Source organism: Oryctolagus cuniculus, chromosome 8 (genome assembly GCF_051225735.1).
Source record: "Oryctolagus cuniculus isolate XC-2025 breed Fujian yellow rabbit chromosome 8, ASM5122573v1, whole genome shotgun sequence".
Lineage (NCBI taxonomy): Eukaryota > Metazoa > Chordata > Mammalia > Lagomorpha > Leporidae > Oryctolagus > Oryctolagus cuniculus.
The window spans coordinates 88,759,732-88,778,955 of NC_142874.1; the positions used below are offsets into that span (position 1 = coordinate 88,759,732).

At 42.0% G+C, this 19,224-nt stretch overlaps 1 protein-coding gene across 6 annotated transcripts in view; it reads right to left on the bottom strand.

The window, feature by feature from the left end:
* Nucleotides 1–8,630: 8,630 nt before the first annotated feature.
* NPNT (nephronectin) overlaps nt 8,631–19,224 on the bottom strand; it is an 82,494-nt gene continuing 71,900 nt past the window's right edge. For all 6 annotated transcript variants that reach the window (XM_008267522.5, XM_002717182.6, XM_008267523.5 and 3 more), the window contains 2 exons: nt 12,784–13,040; nt 8,631–11,451 (listed from right to left, as the gene is read on the bottom strand). In XM_008267522.5, coding sequence (XP_008265744.1) covers nt 11,356–11,451; nt 12,784–13,040 — 353 coding nt within the window. In that variant the 3' untranslated portion in view covers nt 8,631–11,355. The remainder of the gene's footprint in view (nt 11,452–12,783; nt 13,041–19,224) is intronic.

Below are 19,224 nucleotides of genomic sequence, written 5' to 3' on the forward strand. Positions count from 1 at the left end.
TTCATGACCTTTGGTTTCTAAAGAGGCATCTAGACCACTTGGGGGAAACACAGTTGTAGGTAAAATGAGGGAGATGCAAGGGAACTGACCTCAGCATGAATCAAAGGAAGTGCAGGGGTTGGGACCACTTAGTACTGCTCGCAGATCAAGGTACCAGCTCCAGTTCTCGGACAACTACTGGACCTCAGTGCTTGATGCTAGCTGCAACAGAGCAGGAAGGACTGCCCACACGAGAGCTAGGGTAGAGGCTCAAAGGGGAAACTTCAGGAAAGAATCCTCTCTTATGGAAGAACATGTGCTCCGCAGAGCCAGAACTTCAGGGTCTACACACCAGACAATCCAAGGAGAGCCCGCTAAAGGAGCCGCACAGCGGGAGGACGCGCGCCCTTGCAAACCACTCAGACCCCTGTTGCACGAGGAACACCATCAAGGCTACCCTCCAACACCTTCCCAAGATGAGTCAGGCAGACTTTCATTGCGTTTTTGCTTTTTCCTTGTTTTATTTTCACGTATTGACCCAAAGGCCCATGGGCCTAGTGACTTTTTGTGACAAAGTCTCTCAACATTTGATCCTAATCATCACAATTTCGCTAACATCCAGCAGTTTAAGTATCTATTGAAATAAAATGCTGTTTAAAAGCAAATCCAAGATAATGGTCATTTTTTCATTCACGTGTTGTTCATAGCCGTTGTCTATATTCCCACTAAGCTAGGGTCACTTTACTTTTTACTTGTTAAACTTTTTATTTTTGTTAAGTATTAAGTCTTTTTATTGTATGGTAATTTTAAAATGTTATCTCGGGGCTGCCACTGTGGTGTAGCGTGTTAATGGCCTGACCTGCAGCACTGGCATCCCATATGGGCACCGGTTCTAGTCCCGGTTGCTCCTCTTCCAGTCCAGCTCTCTGCTATGGCCTGGGAGAGCAGTAGAAGATGGCCCAAGTCCTTGGGCCCCTGCACCTATGTGGGAGACCTGGAAGAAGCTCCTGGCCCCTGGCTTCAGGTTGGCACAGCTCCAGCCTTTGCGGCCATCTGGGGAGTGAACCATCAGATGGAAGACCTCTCTCTCTCTCTACCTTTCTCTGTAACTCTGTCTTTTAAATAAATAAAATAAATCTTTAAAAAAAAAGTTCAAAAAAAAAAAAAAAACAGGGAGAAGGAAAGACTGGGAAGGAGGGAGGGAGTGAAAGGAGGGAGATAGAATAGGAACCTCATTATGCTCTTAGAATTGAATCTACAAATTACATTGAATCTTAAAAACTAATTAAAAATTAAAATTTTTAAAAAAGCAAATCCACAGTAGAAAATGATACTCTGCTCTACTGGTACAGAGGCCTCTCCTCTAAGTTGTCGAGAGAGACAGCTGCAAGTCACTCTTCCAGTCCCTGTGATAAACTAGTGCTGGGCTGGCCACAGATTTCCCTAATTGTCCATCTTCAGTTTGGCTCAGGTATTTTGCCTTTTGTAGTAAACTTCCTAAATGAAGCGGAGTTATCCACAAACACATCTGAACTTTGGCTTTAGCCTCAACCTTACAATTCTTTAATTATCAAAAAGTAGAAGAATGACACAGTGATCTCAACTACAGATCATACAAACCTAAAAAAGCCCACAAAATGCCCTTTGCTCACTCAGCAGCTTGGAGGGAGGAGCAAGTGCCGATGCCCTTTTTCTGATGGTGTTGTTAAAGGACATGTTTTGGGATCTAAAACGATTCCTATTGGTCTGTTTCTTCACTATTTCTACTTCTAAAGCATGCTGGACTGCTCCGGTCTGGCTTTTCTGAGAATCTAACTCCTGAACTACATCCCGGGTCTCCAGGGAATGTTTCCACGGTTCACTGGAGCAAGGGAAGCAAGGGAAAGGGGCCAGCAGTTCCAAACGGATCGTGAGTCATCTCCTGCAGCGTAACTAGGCTCCTGGAATCCCCACAGGGCTTGCCTACAGAGGCAGTCCAAAGTCCCTGAGAAACAGCTTAGTGTTTATGCTCTGTTCACTCAATAGAATACTATGCAGCCATTAAAATGAAGCAGTAGAAGCAGGTTCAACTTCTGGTAAAGCTATTCATTAACTTATTAATTATAAACCTTTCCATGTAGGTCTGGACAGCACAGGTATAAATAAAGTCAGAGAGCATAGACACAGCACTGCTAACAGTGACTATTTCTAGGTTAAGTAGGAGTTTTCTTCCTTCCCTTCTTCCCTCCTTCCTTAAAATGGTCTCAATATTCTACAATAACCATTTATGACTTTTGTGTATTTGCAAAGCTGTTCACTGGGTTCTCTGAGCACAACAAATGGATGTTCAGATCTTAAAGGCACTTTAGGCTCCTGCCTTTGCCCCACAGCCCTGCAGTGCTCCTAGGACTTGCTACTCTGGCTACCCTGGAAAGAATTAAAAAAAAAAAAATAGACTAGTAGTTGAATCCAAATACTGGTTCCAACTATCCAAAGGGTCTTTGTAAATTTGGTTAACACATGATCCACAGGTTTTTCTAACAGCCCTTCAAACCATGTGGAATCTCAGTCAGCTTTTTGTTATTGCAAATGAAGTAGCTAAGACAAACTACTCACGAAGGAAGGAAGCTTGACTCATAGTTTTGCAGTTTCACATGCAAGATTGGGTAGGTCCCTTTGGTTTGGCCGTCTCATGAGACCAGACAGCAATGATGGAGCATGGGGGGCGGGGGGGCGGGGACGATCACCTTGGTGGGCCAAGAAGCAGAGAGAGAACAAGGGAGCCCAGCCGGGCTTTTCTAAGGAACCCTCTCTATAGAGCTGCCTTTGAAGGCATGCCCTCAGTGACCTAAGGAGCTTCACTGGGTCCTACCGCTAATCACCATATTTGGATACCTGGATCATTTCTGCCCATTTAGTACTATTAACTTATGACCTTGGCGTTTAATAGCCACACGAGCTCAGGAGCCAACTTGTTGCAAACACAGCAACCTCACCACTGCAGGTCGTTGAGTGCTGCCGGCAGTGCTAGGACTGGTTGGTGCTAACCTGCGGCAGGAGGCAGGAAGCTTCTGCACCTGTGATCCCAATCGGTCATCCCTAAAGCAGCGCCTCTCAAACTTTAAGTCGCAGGAGAATCCCTGAAGGCTCCAACAAGGGCTGCTGGGCCCCAGCTCCACAGTAGGTTTCGTTGGGCTGTTCCAGTAAGTTTCCTGCTGATGCTCAAACTCCAGCCTACAGGCCATACTTAGAGGAGCCCTGCTGTAAGGCATGGGAAGCACGGGCAGGTCTATTTCACAGGCGCTCATAGGTTTTAGAAAAAGTTGTGGCCTCTCAAGTGGTTCTATGCAAACCTGGATGGGCCCACAGACCACTAGGGAATCTGTTTGTAAGTGGATTTTGCTTGAATAGGTCTGAGGCAGGCCATGACTCACAGGTGGTACTAATGCTGTGAGCCCAGTGTCCACCGCGTTTACCAGGGCTGAAACAGACCGCTAGTGGTTACCCACTTGCTTTCTACTAAAAAGGAAAAAGAAAAGGCTGTTCCCTCTTTAAAGTTATTTCAAGGTTCTTGCTCTCAGCCACTTGTCTGCTCTTCACAAAACTTGGACAACGCGTTCAGCTCTGCAAAATTCTTTTTTCAATTATCTTATTTAATAACAGATCCGAAGCAGCTTACAAAAACATAGAATACAAAAGGATAATGGAAAAATTCTACTCTGCCTCTATGGCTCTTGCTTGCCGGAGACAAAACCATTTCATGAGGGGAGACAAGAGCAGTGCTTTGACCCTGCACTTAAAATGCCTCATGAAGTGAGTCACCATGGAAGAGTTCACGCTCTTGAGTACAAATTTAAGAAGTGCTATCCTGGAATATTCTGATTTTGAATGGGGTAGGGGAGGGAGAAACACTACAACAGCTTCAAGAAGTTTATGGAAAATGAATTAAAAGATAAACTAATTTTGGTACAGAAAACTGAGAATTTCATGCCTATAAGGGGTCTTCAGAAAGCTCACAAAATGCAAATTATAAAGGAATTGTGCATTGATTTCACATTTTGTGACAAAACAAATTTGATTCCATTTCCTACAAACTTTTTGAAGTCCCCTCATATTTTAGTGCAGAACCATTTAGAACTTGTCAATGATTTGAATACATAAAAACCAGGAACAACACCGTGATGGATCTCAGAACTGAGGAAATTGATGCTGGTGGTCCCCCTCAGAGGAGAGGGGATTAGAAAGGGAGAGCAGGTCTAGGGAACAGGAGCAGGGGAAGATGAACAATGAGCTGCAGGTACTACAGTCCTCCCGGGATTTCCAAACATGGTTAGAACAGTGATGTTAAAGTTTAGAGGGAAGGGATAAGACCCTGGAGGAGGAAACTGGAGGGCTGCTCTCACAGCAGTCACTGTTTATAGATAGGGAGTAGGAATCAGAATTAGTAAGGAAAAGCTCCCAAGCCCAGGCCCATCAGGATCACCTGGAGAGCTTTTGTAGCAAAGATGGCCTTGCCCCCACTTGAGTTTCTGACTGTAAATCGAACTTGGAGGCCAATAATTCACATTGCTAATGCATTCCCAGTTCTGTCAGTTAGGTGACTACTTTTTGGAAATCATGGATTTAGAATCACTAGTTTAGCTCAGGGTTTCCTGACCTTGACATGCTTGCTGTTCCAGGCCAGATAACCCAATGCAGAGCTCTCCTGTTTCTTACAGGATGTTCAGCAACATACCTGGCTCCTACCTTCTACATGCCACTGGCTCCCCTACGTTGTGTCTATAGAAACTGCTTCTAGACATTATCCAGTTTCCCCAAATACCAGTTGGGAGCCACTGCTTTGCAGGAGGCAACATACATGACAGGGACAGTCTGAAGCAGCCCCGGAACACAGTGGGGCCTCAGCTTGACCTCCACCTTAGCATGAAACAAAGAATTTATGAGTGAGGATTCAAATGTTAGCTTTTGGAGAACAAATCCCAGAAAAATCCAGTTGGAACAAAGCTTTACTGTAATTCCAGTTGCGAGTTCTGCACCCTGGAGCCCTGAAAAGTGTTTCTATTGCATTTTCTCCAATTTGTGGACGTCCCTTTTTCTTTTCACATGTGGTCTCTCTGGATCACTGCTTCGCTTGATTGTTGTCCTCTTTATGACTTCCTTATTCTGAACACCGTGTCATTGGTTAGACAAAGCAGTGTTCTGCATCACGCAGGCAAGTTTATTCCGTGCTCAAAGTATTTTTTTTTTTGAAAGAAAATAATACTCTGGAACTTGGTGAATGTTTACAAATGTGTAGATCTTGAAAGCCATGTAAGCGTCAGGCCTTCCGACAGTATTAACAGCCCCAGGACTCTGCTGTGTCTTACCATGAAGGTACTGCCACTCAAACTGTGGTCCCGGGACCAGCAGCAACGGCAGCCCTGAGAGCTGACACACACGTGCAGACGCTCCCGGTGGGAGGCTCCTCGCAGGCCCATGGAAGTAGCAGCTGAATTTAAACAGGAATCCAGGTGATTCCCATGCACACCAAAGACTGAAAAACACTAGGTGAAGGTCCTGATATCTACGTTTCAGAACCTTCAAGGCACCATGTGCTTTTCAAGAATAACAATTTTGCATTTATTTAAAATATTGATAATTCTCTCTCTCGCTCTAGAATGAAAACCTTGAAAGAGTCATACATTTAAGAGTGTGACCCCAGAGCCACACACATCCTCACTGCTAGAAATATGTCAAGTGATTTAAGGAACTTGGCCTTAGTCTTGTGCCTGTCTGCTTTCCCTAACTCCCAACCTCAAATGGATTTCCAAAGAAGTGTAACTTTTTCTGGAAATGTAAATACATCTCCTGTTTTTTCCTATAATATTTATTTTTATGAGCAACAGGGAGGGAGTGGTGGGCAGAGTTCTTCCATCTGCTGGTTTACTCTGCAAATGCCAACAGCTGCGGCTGGGCCAGATGGAAGCTAGAAGCCAGGAACTCAAGCTAGGTTTCCCACACAGGTGACAGAGACCCAAGTACTTGAGCCATCACTGCTGCCTCCCAGGGTGTGCATTAGTAGCAAGCTGGATTGGAAGTGGAGATGTGCTTGACCCAGACACTCAGATATGGAATGTGAGCATCCCAATAGCAGCTTAACTCACAGCATGATGACACCTACTCCAAAGTGTTTTTTGTTTGTTTGTTTGTTTTTTGACAGGCAGAGTGGACAGTGAGAGAGACAGAGAGAAAGGTCTTCCTTTGCCGTTGGTTCACCCTCCAATGGCCGCCGCGGCCAGCATGCTGCGGCCGGCGCACCGCGCTGATCCGATGGCAGGAGCCAGGTACTTATCCTGGTCTCCCATGGGGTGCAGGGCCCAAGCACTTGGGCCATCCTCCACTGCACTCCCTGGCCACAGCAGAGAGCTGGCCTGGAAGAGGGGCAACCAGGACAGAATCCGGTGCCCCGACCGGGACTAGAACCCGGTGTGCCGGCACCGCTAGGCGGAGGATTAGCCTAGTGAGCCGCGGCGCAGGCCCTACTCCAAAGTGTTAACTCCTTATGTGTCATGTTCAAAAAACTTGAACTTTCTCAGATCTTGAAGAGATGGTTAGGAAGGATACACAAGGAACACACTTTACTTTTTGCTTGAATTATATTCATTTCCAAGATTTGAGTCCCTCAGCTGCTAAGAATTACCTGAGTATTGGAAAGAGAGAAGCCATTTAGTATATTTTGTATAATTCTGGCCAAGGACTTTTATTTTTGAATGCTTTCATTAATGTTTTTACTGCTGTTTTCTCCATCAGCAATGATTACTATGAGTAAAATATTGTAAATTAACAAAATCACCAGTAAAATAGTTTTTCACTTAACAATTCATATACTTTTTGCATTTTTATTTATATAAAAGAAACAGATATCATGTATTTCATATACACAGCTTTAAGAGCATAATGATACTGCCCAACCTATCTTGACCTTAATTTTTCCTTTAATTTTTAAAAATATTTATTTATTTGAAGGGCAGAGCTACAGGGTGAGGAGGGAAGGAGGGGAGGGAGAGTCTTCCAAACACTGGCTCACTCCCCAAATGGCTGCAATGGCCAGGGCTGGACCAAGCAAAAACCAGAAGCCAGGAGCTTTATCCAGTTCTCCCACATGGGTGCAGGGGCCCAAGGACTTGGTCCATCTTCCATTGCTTTTCCAGATGCATTAGCAAGGAGCTGGATCTGAAGTGGAGCAGCCAGGTCTCGAACTGGCACCCATTTGGGATGCCAGTGTTGCAGGTGGTGGCTCAGCTCATTATACAACACTGGTACCATCTTGCTTTTATTTTTACAATGACATGTTCAATTTACTTTATAGTCACAAGCTTAACTCTCCACTAAATAAAGAATTCAACTAGTTCTAGAAAAACCACTGTTCCTTAACAGTATAGACAAGAGCTATAATTAATAATCAAATCTCAAAATGTCAACTTTGCTCATATACATGACTTTTTTCGTACTTTGTGTATTAATTACCATAAACCAGGGAAAACCTATGATGTTTGTCTTTTTGGACTGGCTTATTTCACTAAGCATAATGGTCTCCAATTGCATCTATTTTGTTGCAAAAGACAGGATTTCTTTCTTTTTTTAGAGCTGAGTAGTATTCCATTGTATGTATGTAACACAATTTCTTTACCCAATCATCAGTTAATGGACATCTGGGTTGATTTTGTATCTTAACTATTGTGAATTGAACTGCTATAAACATAGGGGTACAGATAGCTCTTTCATATGCTGCTTTCATTTCCTTTGGGTAAATTCCCAGGAGTCAGGAGGCTGGGTATATGGTAGATTTATTTTCAGATTTCTGAGGAATCTCACTACTGTCTTCCATAATGATTGTATTAGTTTACATTCCCAACAATGAACTCAAATGCTCTACTACTTAACCCTATCCTCCCCCCACCAATAGTGAACTAGGGTACCTTTTCCCCCACATTCTCTCCAGCATTTATTTTTTTGACTTTTGAATGATAACCTTTCTAACTGGGGTGAGGTAAAAAACCTCACTGTGGTTTTTATTTGCATTTCCCTGATGGCTAGTGATTCTGAGCATCTTTTCATTTGTCCGTTGGCGTTTGTGTTTCATCCTTTGAAAAGTGCTTGTTCATGTCCTTAGCCTATTTCTTAACTGGAGTATTTGTCTTGTTGATTTCTTGGGCTCCTTATATATCCTGGATATTAATCCTTTATCAGATGTAGAGTTTGCAAATACTTTCTCCCATTCTATCTGTTCCTCTTTCTTTGTTGTTTCCTTTGCTGTGCAGAAGCTTCATAACTTGATGTAATCCCAGTTGTCTATTTTTGCCTTTACTGCCTTGCCTCTTATGGCTTATCCTACCTTTTCGTCAAAAAATCTGAAGCAAATGTTTACAGTAAAGCGTAACTAAAGCAATTTGCTAAGGCACAACAAAGGTCATAAAGATCTGATTGCTGATGAAAAGTGTGTTGTATTTTACAACCCAGAAATCACCATAATGTAAGCAGTATCTTTGTCTCCAGCCTTCCAAGCAGTAAAGAGGATTCTACTATGGATGACTTTTGTGTACTGTCAAGGTACTATGTCAACACACTTTTTCCCAGTCATTAAAAAAAAAAAAAAAAAAAAAAAAAACTCAAAACAATAAGAAACAGACCACTGGTATTAACAACAATATTTTTATTTACAAAGAATTGTTTTATTTGGCTGTTTGGAAAACCACTAACATTTTTCACTTTAGAAAACATTAAATAATAAACAGGCTGTTATACAGTACTTTGGATAACTTCTTCCATCAGTTTAGTGCAATGTATTATTGGCACCTAAGAATGAACTTCACAACTATTTTCCCCTTTCATCTTCAATTGTGCAGTTATCTGGCCAAAAGGAAATGAATCATTAAAAATGGGTCTAAAGCCATGTTTTTCTGGCTTCCACTCAAAGGCTTGGAGATTTGTATTCCCTGTCCAGTCCTGCCTCTACCAAGTTAAATGATAAAAGACTTTCTATTGTACCTATTGTTCCAAATGTGTTACCCTTCTGTGAAACCTGGGAGATCTCAACTGGTCAGGGAAACTGAATGGTGCCAACCAGGGGAAAGAATGGTCGAGAGGTATTGGACACTGCACCTTTTTTCAGAAACTAAGTTAACTTATCATATACACAGCGAAGAGAACGCACCAGACAAAAATCTCTCTGAACTGTGTTCCTTGCTAGGGTCTGTTAAAAACATCTGAAGCATCATCCATTGAGCAAGTGAAAGGTTTACACCTTAACCAAGAAAAAAAATGCTTCAAACATCACCGTGTTAGAGCATTACTGAGATAATATCTGCCTATCCTACTCTTTCGGTATAAACAGTTTTTTTTTTTTTTTTTTTAAATTATCGTTTACTTTTTGTTTGAATACTGCTAGGTTTGGCAGAAAGAGAGAGACATTTCAGTGAGCTCAGCCTTAGGTTGGCTTTTCCTCCTTTGATCTCCTTCCACTGGGGGCTCACGAGGGAAACACCTCAATTGGCGCTTAGTCCAAATTGCTTAGTTCTGAAGACTTTCATTACCTACTCAAAGGATCAAAACCTCTTCTGGGAGACTCTGTAACATGTTACTTTACCATGAAGTAACGACATCTTTACCCACCTTAAATCTTTATCTGATTTTTAAAAAGCTGCTGGGAGGCGAGGGAGGGGTGAGGAGTTGGGGAGAGACAGAGAGGTCAGAGAGAGAGAGAAAGAGAGAAAGAGAACGCTAGATTGTAGATCCACACTTCTTTTCATAAAGGATTCCAAATTAACAACTGTCCCTGTCAGGAAACGCTCCCTCATACTCTAGTTTGAGCCTGCTTCCTCCCGTTCTATTCTTAGTGCATATGGAGAACAGCTGCTCACCGTCCTCTCTGTGCCAACCCTCCATATCCTTGAAAACCATCAAGGGTTTGCCCCTCAGTCTTCTCTTCTCCAGGCTGAATAATCCCAGTTCCTTTATCTTTTCATCATAGATCTCTTTTTCCAACCCTTTAATCATCTTTGTGATTCCTGGCAAAAACAGCAGAAAACATTTTGATTACTTAATCTGAAATGAAGAAAAGCCTCAGGAGTAAGTTGCCTTTTAAGTCTTTTTTTTTTTTTTTTTAGAATAAAGGTAGAATATGCAAGGAAGAAATATCACTGGGCATTTATGGATCTTACAATTCCAATCTTATCCTGCTTCTCGGGGCAGATCTCATTCCAACACATCCAATGCCTCCAAGCCCAGGTCTTGCATCTTCTTCCATTTTGATACAGCTCATAACTTACAAGCTACACCTGCTTAAGTTGCATCAATTGAAAACAATATGAAAATCTGTCCCATGGCGCTTTCCCCATACTTCCTCTCACTCTGCTTCCACCAACAAGATATTTTCTCTGAAACAACCGGAAGTTTTACACGCTTCTCACAAACTACCCGAAAGCCATGTTATGATGGTAAAAGCTGTTAGTCTTAAAGTATAACTCGTAATAGTTACGATTAACTGCAGTTTCTTGTCTCCCTGAATGATTCACTATCCTTCATAGAGATCAAACTCAAGGCCATTAGAAAAATTCATCACTCTTCTACCACAACCTGACACTTCTGCTGATATTCTTTTGCTTCCAATATAAGGTCATAGAACCAAATGACATTTCACCATGTATTTTTTAACTCAAGAGATCACAAGCTGCCTTTTACTTTGCAACTAGAGTCTGTAAATCTTAGGAACACGTAAATACTTAATATCAATAGCACATTTACACGAAGCACAATACTACTTACGAGAGGTTACGTGCCCACTCTACATAATTGTCTTTAAAAGAAAAATACGGGTAACAAGAATAGATGCATCTTGATATATTACACACCCTTCTTTTACAAAGTAATCAACAGTGAAAGTCAGAGTTCAGGTCAGGCCAGAACTAACTAAAATGAGGAGGATAAACCGATTTCACAAGCACATTGTACATCTCATTTTAAGGGAAGCCAATACTACTCATGGTGCAACACTCAACAGACAACAGAATGGCCACGTGCACAGTTTTCTTTTGAAAACTTCCACATTTTGCTACAAGGAGCATCTTGTAACCAGGATGAAAGATAGTACGGATCACCACACCAAAGGCCTTCCTAAAAGAGACACAGGGTGGAAGGCAACACCAAAAGGTGGTTTGTACGTGTCTACAGGTGCCCTTGTCACTGCTCATTGGGATTGCAAAAGCAGGCCATTGAGACACGGGTCACCAACCAGACTTTCTCCTGACCCACTGACCCACTCTTCTCTTAGGCCTGTCAAGAGGGAGAAGAGGAGAGAAGGTGAGGATTGGAAAAAAGAAGAGGGAGCAACACAGTAGTTCATTGCTAGTTCTGGAGTTGCTAGCGTTCTTCGGAGCAGTGGCCTTTTTTCAAGCTCACATCATCCAATCCAATCTCCCCAGTGTGACCACGCCTTTTTTCACCTTTGAAGATGACCTAGGGAGAGAACGCACACACCAGTCAAGCCTCCTCTGCCCCTTTCCAGTGCCCGCTCTTTCAGCAAAACAAAGGCAAACCTTCCCCCAACCTCAGTTTGGAACTTATTTAACAGGAGGAAACAGAACGTAGTTGCCAGCGTCACTGAAGGCTTGTTTTTTTAAAAGACACTTGAGGCATCAGGAAGTTGTTCATCAGAGCACATTGCTCAGAATCAACTACCCTTTAAAAAGCCGTTCTAAACTGTAGACTATTTGAATTTATGAGCATACAAAGTATGTACTCTTGTCAAAGGTAACCAAGCTTAGGAGAATGTGACGGGATATGAGGGTCAGAAGTGAAGCGCCACATCTCTGAAAGATCAGAATCATGCAGTCTGTCTCAGGTGTTTCTTAGTTCCTCCTTTTGCTTCACGTGGCTTTGTTGCCAAAAATGGGATCAATCAAATACCATGATCCAATGACACTGTTAAAAAATAAAACCTTTCATTCTTCTAATATTTTATCTTCTGTAGAGAACCTCTATTTGTTTTAAAAAAGATTCAAATCCATCAATGATATGATTGGAAACAACTTATTATCTTGTTTTATTTCTCCAAATACTGTACTAAGAAAAATTTAAGAAAAAAAAGAAAAAATCAAATTACTCTGATAATAGCTGTATTAACAAAGTCGATTTTTTCTTCCTAAAATAGTTTCTGGAAAACTGTACCTAAAGAGATTGATGCAGGATTTCCTAACAAAATAAGTTTATAGGCATCAACATAAAAATGTTTTTCCAAATGCGTTCATCAATTTTGTTGTAGATTATTTTCTTGCTACCTAAGATAAAATTTATTCAATCCAAGTCTTTCCCACATCCTGTCCTGAATAGAAGAGTGCTTTCTAATTGCAGTTGTGGGTTCCCACTCTAGAGATCCCACTATGATCTCTGGAGCAAAGGGGGAAAATGGACTTTAAAGAACCATCTCCATATTAATTTATGGTAGTAAAAGTTCGAAGGAAAAGGGAAAGGAAGCATTGTTAAGCTCACCACCCCTGCCCTTTAAAGCCTCCATGAATTGTTTTTACTTTTCATTTTTTCTTTTTTTCATTGAAGATGGGTCTTTGGCAGGGTGGGGAGGGTGGTGAGGCACAGGTCGCAATGAAGAAGGATGAAGAGGCAGAATGCGATTACAGAAAGAGGCAATGAATGGAGTCAGCATGCCCAGAGGAACGCAAACCTTTGTCTGAGCCTGAATTCACAGAGCGAGGCCTCTTCAAATTCAGACCCCAGAGTTCTCCTATGAAAGGAAAAGCTCCCAGGTTCAGCCTCCTTTGCAGATCTACTTACGCTCTTGACGTCAGCCCCTCGCAAGGTGATCTGGGTCTGCCTCCAGCCATGGCCTCCATTTCTTCCCCACAGGGCTGCTCCGTGGGCCCCGTGTTTCCTCACAAACACCTGGAGGCTGCCTGAGTGCAGCCCCTCCACCTTGTGCCTGAAGGACAGGCAAAGGTCCCCTGAGTGCATGAGATGGCCGAGAGGTAGCACCAAGCGGGCGGCTTTTCCCCCTGGGGCTTTGGCTGCCGATACGGTCAGATACCGTCCACCTGCAATGCAAAGGCAGGACCGTGTGTACGTGAGATTTCCCCTGCTGGCACAAACAGCTTGGGCAGGAGCTTGCTTTCTTTGTTTTAACAAACTCTGGACTGTGACAGTCCTCTGTTAAGAATTCCAGACGACTTATTTCAATGCCTGTCTAAAACTGTGTGTGCTTACAGAAAACTCTCACTCACTCTGCTCCTGGAGAGTAGAAGTTACACCAAGGATACACAGCCAACAGAAACCTGAGCACTGTGAGTATTCCGAGGGGAAATGATGAGACAAACATCGGTGTCCACGGACACACCCATTCAGCATCTCCTGACCCTCAGCGCTTTATGTTTGTGTTGTCCAGCCCCTCAGCAGAATCAGCTGGGTGTCTAGTAGAGGTGACCCCAAATTGCCCGGGAGAATTTCCTGTGTGGACAATCCACCTACAGACAGGGTGATTTAAAGGGGACTCCACCTGTTTATTCTCTCCTCCCTTTGTTTTTGAATCTCTAAAGATGGAAGGATCTTTAAACACAAAACAACAAAAAAAATCCAAACTGGAAATCGCCATGCCTGTCACACTGGTATACACCTAACTCCGGAAGGACACAGAGGGGTCTTGGAAGCCCTAACCCATCTTCCAAGAGCACCAGCTTTCTTTGGAGGTAAGTACTTCAAAATATTTTTATGTTGAAACAAACCTATGGCATTATTTAGGGATATATTCCTTTACATATAAATACCCGACCACAATGCTCATTAAAACTTCCACTTTAGACAGGTTACTTGGTGGTGTCCTCAGATACCTAGCGCTACGGAATTTGCATCCCTCTGTTGTTAGGGAAACTACAATTTTAAGTAAAAGTCTAAGCAACAGTGAAGAGGGGCTGCTACGTCTCCAGGGAGAGTTCTAAGTGGTGTTTTTGAAACTCAACTCTGCACAAGTGAGACTCCTCTGGGGCTGCTTCATGTCAGCCAGCTGAAAAACATGATGCTTCAACACTTATGTGTCCACAGGAAAAATGAGGTTGGAATGCTGACCACATGTGACTGCTTTGGTAGGAAACCCACTTCCTTCTCAGTTAAACGAGAAATCATCGTCTCTTTCTGGTACTTCATTTATGTAAGACTTAAGATTGGAATGTCTTCTCCTCTCCCAAGTCCCCTCTGGTCTCTCGGAGGCCGTGGGTGATTTGGTGGGGCTGGGATGCTTATGATGTCCTAGGCATGGTGCTAAGTGCACCCAAAAGGCAGTTTGAAGTCAGCACCTTTCTCCCAAACCTCCGCATTACACTCTTAGCATGAAGTAGGTGTTTGAAGTTGTTTGTTGAATGAATAAACGATGTTCTAAGAAGATAGCAAGAAACTGTAGGGAGACAGTTGTTTGACTCAGATACTTAAATCACTAAAAACACAGACACAGTTTCTTACTTCCTCTCACCAGCACACGCCTTTCCCTAACATTTCAACCCACATAATATTTGGGCCCAAAATATTTACATGGATTTTAAGTGTTTCCCTATAAGATTTTGAATCAATACAGGTATTGTGATAAAGACTAAGATATGATGTTACGACAGTTAACCTGCAAGTTTTAAGAAAGCAAAGCTGATGTTAAATGTCTATGGAATTCATACCCATGTCACTCTGTGCAAAACTGCCAGCAAACATGACAACCGGGTAAACCAAAGCTCCTGATAAGATTCAAATTAATCATTTTCTACGAGTATCTAGAACTCTAAAATTTTAAGCATGATGAATGAGGTTACATGCAGATGAATGAGGTTACATACAGAGCTGCTGAGGGCAACAAAGTTTTGGTTTTAATTTTTTTTTTTTTTATTTGAGAGGCAGAGACAGATGGAGCTCCCTTTTGCTGGTTCAAATGCCTATAACAGCAGGGGCTCAGCCAGGGCCAGCTCCAAAGGGAGTCCTTCTAAGTGGGTTGCAAGAACCCATTAATTGAACCATCACCACTGCCTCCCAGGATCTGCCTTGGCAGGAAACTGGAGTCAGGAAATGGAGCCAGGAACTGAACCCAGGAACTGTGATGTGGTACATGCATACCTTAACCATTAAATTCTATTTTTCACTATGAAGAATTTTTTCCTTTTGTAATTACGGAAATGTTATAAAATCAGAACAGAAACTAAGGGAAAAACCAGTCCAGCCTCCCAAGCAAGTTTCTTCTTACATAAAAATTTCACTTCTGATTCTAAAATATTGGATCAAATACAAAACTATATTAAATATTTTCATTCAGTTTAAAGTATAACATCAAAAATATTTTTGAGATGCAGGGAGAATAAATAATGTATACTGGAAAACTTAATCAGAAAGCTATGTGATACAATTTAATTTTTTAAAAGACTTATTTATTTCAAAGGCAGAGTAAGAGGGGTTGGGGGAGAGAGAATCTTCCATCCGTTGGTTCACTCCCCAAATGCCTTCAACAGCCTGGACTGGGTCAGGCCGATGCCAGGAAGTCTCCCTGAGAATGGCAGTGACCAAGTTCTTCAGCCATAGTCTGCTGCCTCTGCTGCCTTCCAGGATACATTAGCGGGAAACTGCACCAGAAGTGGAGGAGCTGTGACGGAAACCAGCACTCCAGCATGGGATGTGGGCATCTTAAGTAGTGGTTTATTCTGCTGTGCCATAAGACCCACCCCTAAACTTTAATTCTATAGTGGTTGGTACCCTATCAATGCAAGTGACAAAGAGAACAACATAGAGTTTATTACTTTAATCAGTTAACTCCTTGGTAAAAGGAAGGTATAAGGAGTTTCACAGTGATGTTCTTTGTATTTTATGGTCTACCTGAAAAAACAGCCCAGGAAGAAATAAAATCATTATGGTTTGCTGGCATTTACCCTTCCAATGCAAACTGCTTAATTTTTTTTTTTCTAACAAATAATCTGTGTCCACTGGGAGAAAAAGAGAAGAACATACAGATTTAAATAAACCATAAACCCATAACCCAGAGACACTTCTAACATCTTGATGTCTGCACTTTTCAAATACATGCATATAAATATGAACATTTAAAAAATAATACTAAATTTGCAATATTGGGGGGTGGTATAGTGGCATAGTACGTAAAGCCACTGCCTGTGACGCCACATTCCATATGGGTGTTGGTTTGAGTCCCAGCTGCTAATGCACCTGGGAAAGCAGTGGAAGTGCTTGGGCCCGTGCACCCACATGGGAGACCCTGGTGAAACTCCTGGCTATTGCAGCCATTTGGGGAGTGGACCAGCAGATGGAAGAGCTATCTCTGTCTCCCTCTCTCTGTAATTTTGACTTTCAAGTAAATCTTTAAATTGGCAACATTGATAAATCACAGCCATTTTATCTCAGAAAATATAGACAGTTCATAGCTGTAAGTATGTTGTTAATCATTTAGTAACTTCTTATTGGAGAGCATATGGTCCCAAATTTTTACTTTTTTAAGATACAAGCAAGCACTTGTAACACGTGAAAAAGGGAACATTTTCCTTTTTATGTAGATAACTTTTATCAGTCAACACTAAAAAATAAGGAAAAATAAGACGCATTAGAAAAAAAAGTTTTTTAAATATATGAAAACCTGGTCAACTTTTTACAATTACGAGTGCAAATTAAAGTAAAAATGACTTGCCTTTTCACCTACAAGCTTGACAAAGATTAAAAGCAAATTTTATAGTACCTGTGCTGGGATGGTTCTTAAATATTGTTAATGGGTATATAAACTGTTACAACTCTTATAAATGGCAATTTGGTAAAATCTATCAAAATTCCAAATGCAAATTCCCTTGACCCAGCAATTCTGTGTCTAGGAATTCATTCCACAAATATGATATATTCAAACAAATATAAAGCAATATAAATACAGGGCTATCCTGCAGCATCATCTGAACCACCAGCAGGCTGGCATGTTCCTCTGTAGCAGGCTGGTTACATACACTGTGTGACATCTGGTGACCAACAGTAACAGCTATGAACATGGCTGAAGGTGTTTTGTAAGGACTGATCCAGGACAATCTTCAACCTCCATGGCTAATACCATTTTAACAGTAACTCTAAGCCAAACATGGCTTAAAATGGTTTAAATATGTTCGGGAGATACTACTGATCATGCCTATTTCAGTCACTTGCTTAAGGTCAAAGCTAGTAAGCTATAAACAATGGGGCTAGGTTTCAGCCCAGCCATCCTGGCTTCCAAGTCCAGGTTCTGGTTTACTCCCAAGATAATATCATTAAGGAACGACAGCAAGGTACAGAGGGGGGGTGCTGTTGTGTGCAAAAATATCTCTCTGGAAAGATAACAAGAGACTGGCTGTATCTGGGGAGGGTGGATGGAAGCCAGAGATGGCAGGGTCTCCCACTTTCGTTATTTTCCCATTTATGTGTATTTCAAAATAATGTTTTTACAGTTGTATGTACAAACTAGCATTATTAGGAGTTATTTTAGGAAACTCCTGTAGCTTTCAGTAGTGGACAGGGTGCTGGTTGCTTTTAACTCTTGTTCTCCAGGGATGATAGCTCCAGGAACGAGCCCCAGGCCTAGCCTTGCCATCTACAGGAGAAAGGAGTGTCCTCAGGGCCACAGCTACCTACCTGGAGCACAGCACATCTGTCAGCAGCACAGTTTTCTGTTTCTCAGAGGAATGCATTAATCTTACATCTCACAATTAGGCTCAAGAATGCATGTGATAAATAAAACCTAGTAGCACCAAGAAGGGCAGTTTGCAAATTCACATGTTTTGAGTTGCTTCTCAAGGTTTCAAATTTGTTTGAGAGTTTCCTTAGGACTTATATTGGCATATGAAAGTATTTGGCAGTCTAGATCTTGAAAAGAACCATATACCATTAAAATAAGTCTAACTAGAAACCCAAATATATATTCTTTTACAAATGGTTTAATCTGGATAGAAACAAGTAAGCAATTTGGTAATTAGAATAACAGGCAGAAATTATATAATTGCTTATATTCTGTTCTTTGCATGTGATACACACACACACACACACACACACACTTTAGCATTCTCCTATTTGGGTATGGTTACAATTCCCTGGTATATTTTGCAATTCCCCTGACACAGACTGTGCATTCCTTCCCCTTTCTGCCAGCTCTGTGCCATCTTTGGCTCTCCCAATCCTGTTTTAATTTTAATATTTACTTATTTATTTGAAAGGCAGAGTTAGAGAGAGAGAGAGAGAGTTAGAGTTAGAGTTAGAGTTAGAGTTAGAGTTAGAGAGAGAGAGATCCTCTATCTGCTGGTTTACTCCCCAAATGGTCATAATCGCTGGAGCTGGGCTGATCGGATGCCAGGAACCAGGAGTTTCTTCCAGGTCTCCCACTTGGGTTCAGGGGCCCAAGTACTTGGGCCATCTTCTGCTGCTTTCCCAGGCACATTAGCAGAGAGCTGGATATGAAGTGGAGCAGCCAGGACTTAAACTGGTACCCGAATGGTATGCTGTGCCCGAAGGTATCCCAGAGTGCCAGCTCCCCATCCTGTTTTCTAAGCTAGAAGCCCACTCAACAATACACTGGAGATTGCCTGGGACATTCCATTCTGAATCAGAGGCTCTCAGAGCTGGCTTGAGAGATGTGCAAATCCAACATTTATGTGACATGCAAAACAGCCTTCAATAACACCTGGCCACATGTCACCCAGTCAGATGCCTCCAGCACAGAGAACTCATTACTTCCACATCAGCCTGCTCTCTGTTTAGATGGCTCTGCATATTATAAAGTTCATTCTAAGAGTGAACCAAAATCATACTTCCTGCAGCTTTCAGCCATTTTTTGTACCTCTCATCTCCTTGTGGGCACAGAGAACAACTCTAACTCTGGGACAATTATTTGAAAAGCAGCCTTGCTCTATTACATCTTTTCCAGGTTAAACATTATGGTTTCTTTACCTGTTTTCCATAGGCTTCAAGATACCTTTCCTTCCAAGTCATTCTCTTTTCAGTAACATACAGTTCTCAAACCAAAAATAACTACAAGTGGATTAACCACTGAACCAAAAATGGATTTTTCCATTCTGGAAAAATACCAGATTTCTATGAAGATGACCCATCTTTTTGGTAGCAACAGCATTCATACTGATTCTATTATCCACTCACATTCTAGAGCTTTTCACATTTAGTGCTCAGTCCCACCTTCCCTGCACCCCCAAGCTGTGTAGCTGGGTTCTAAGCCATAAGCCATACCTT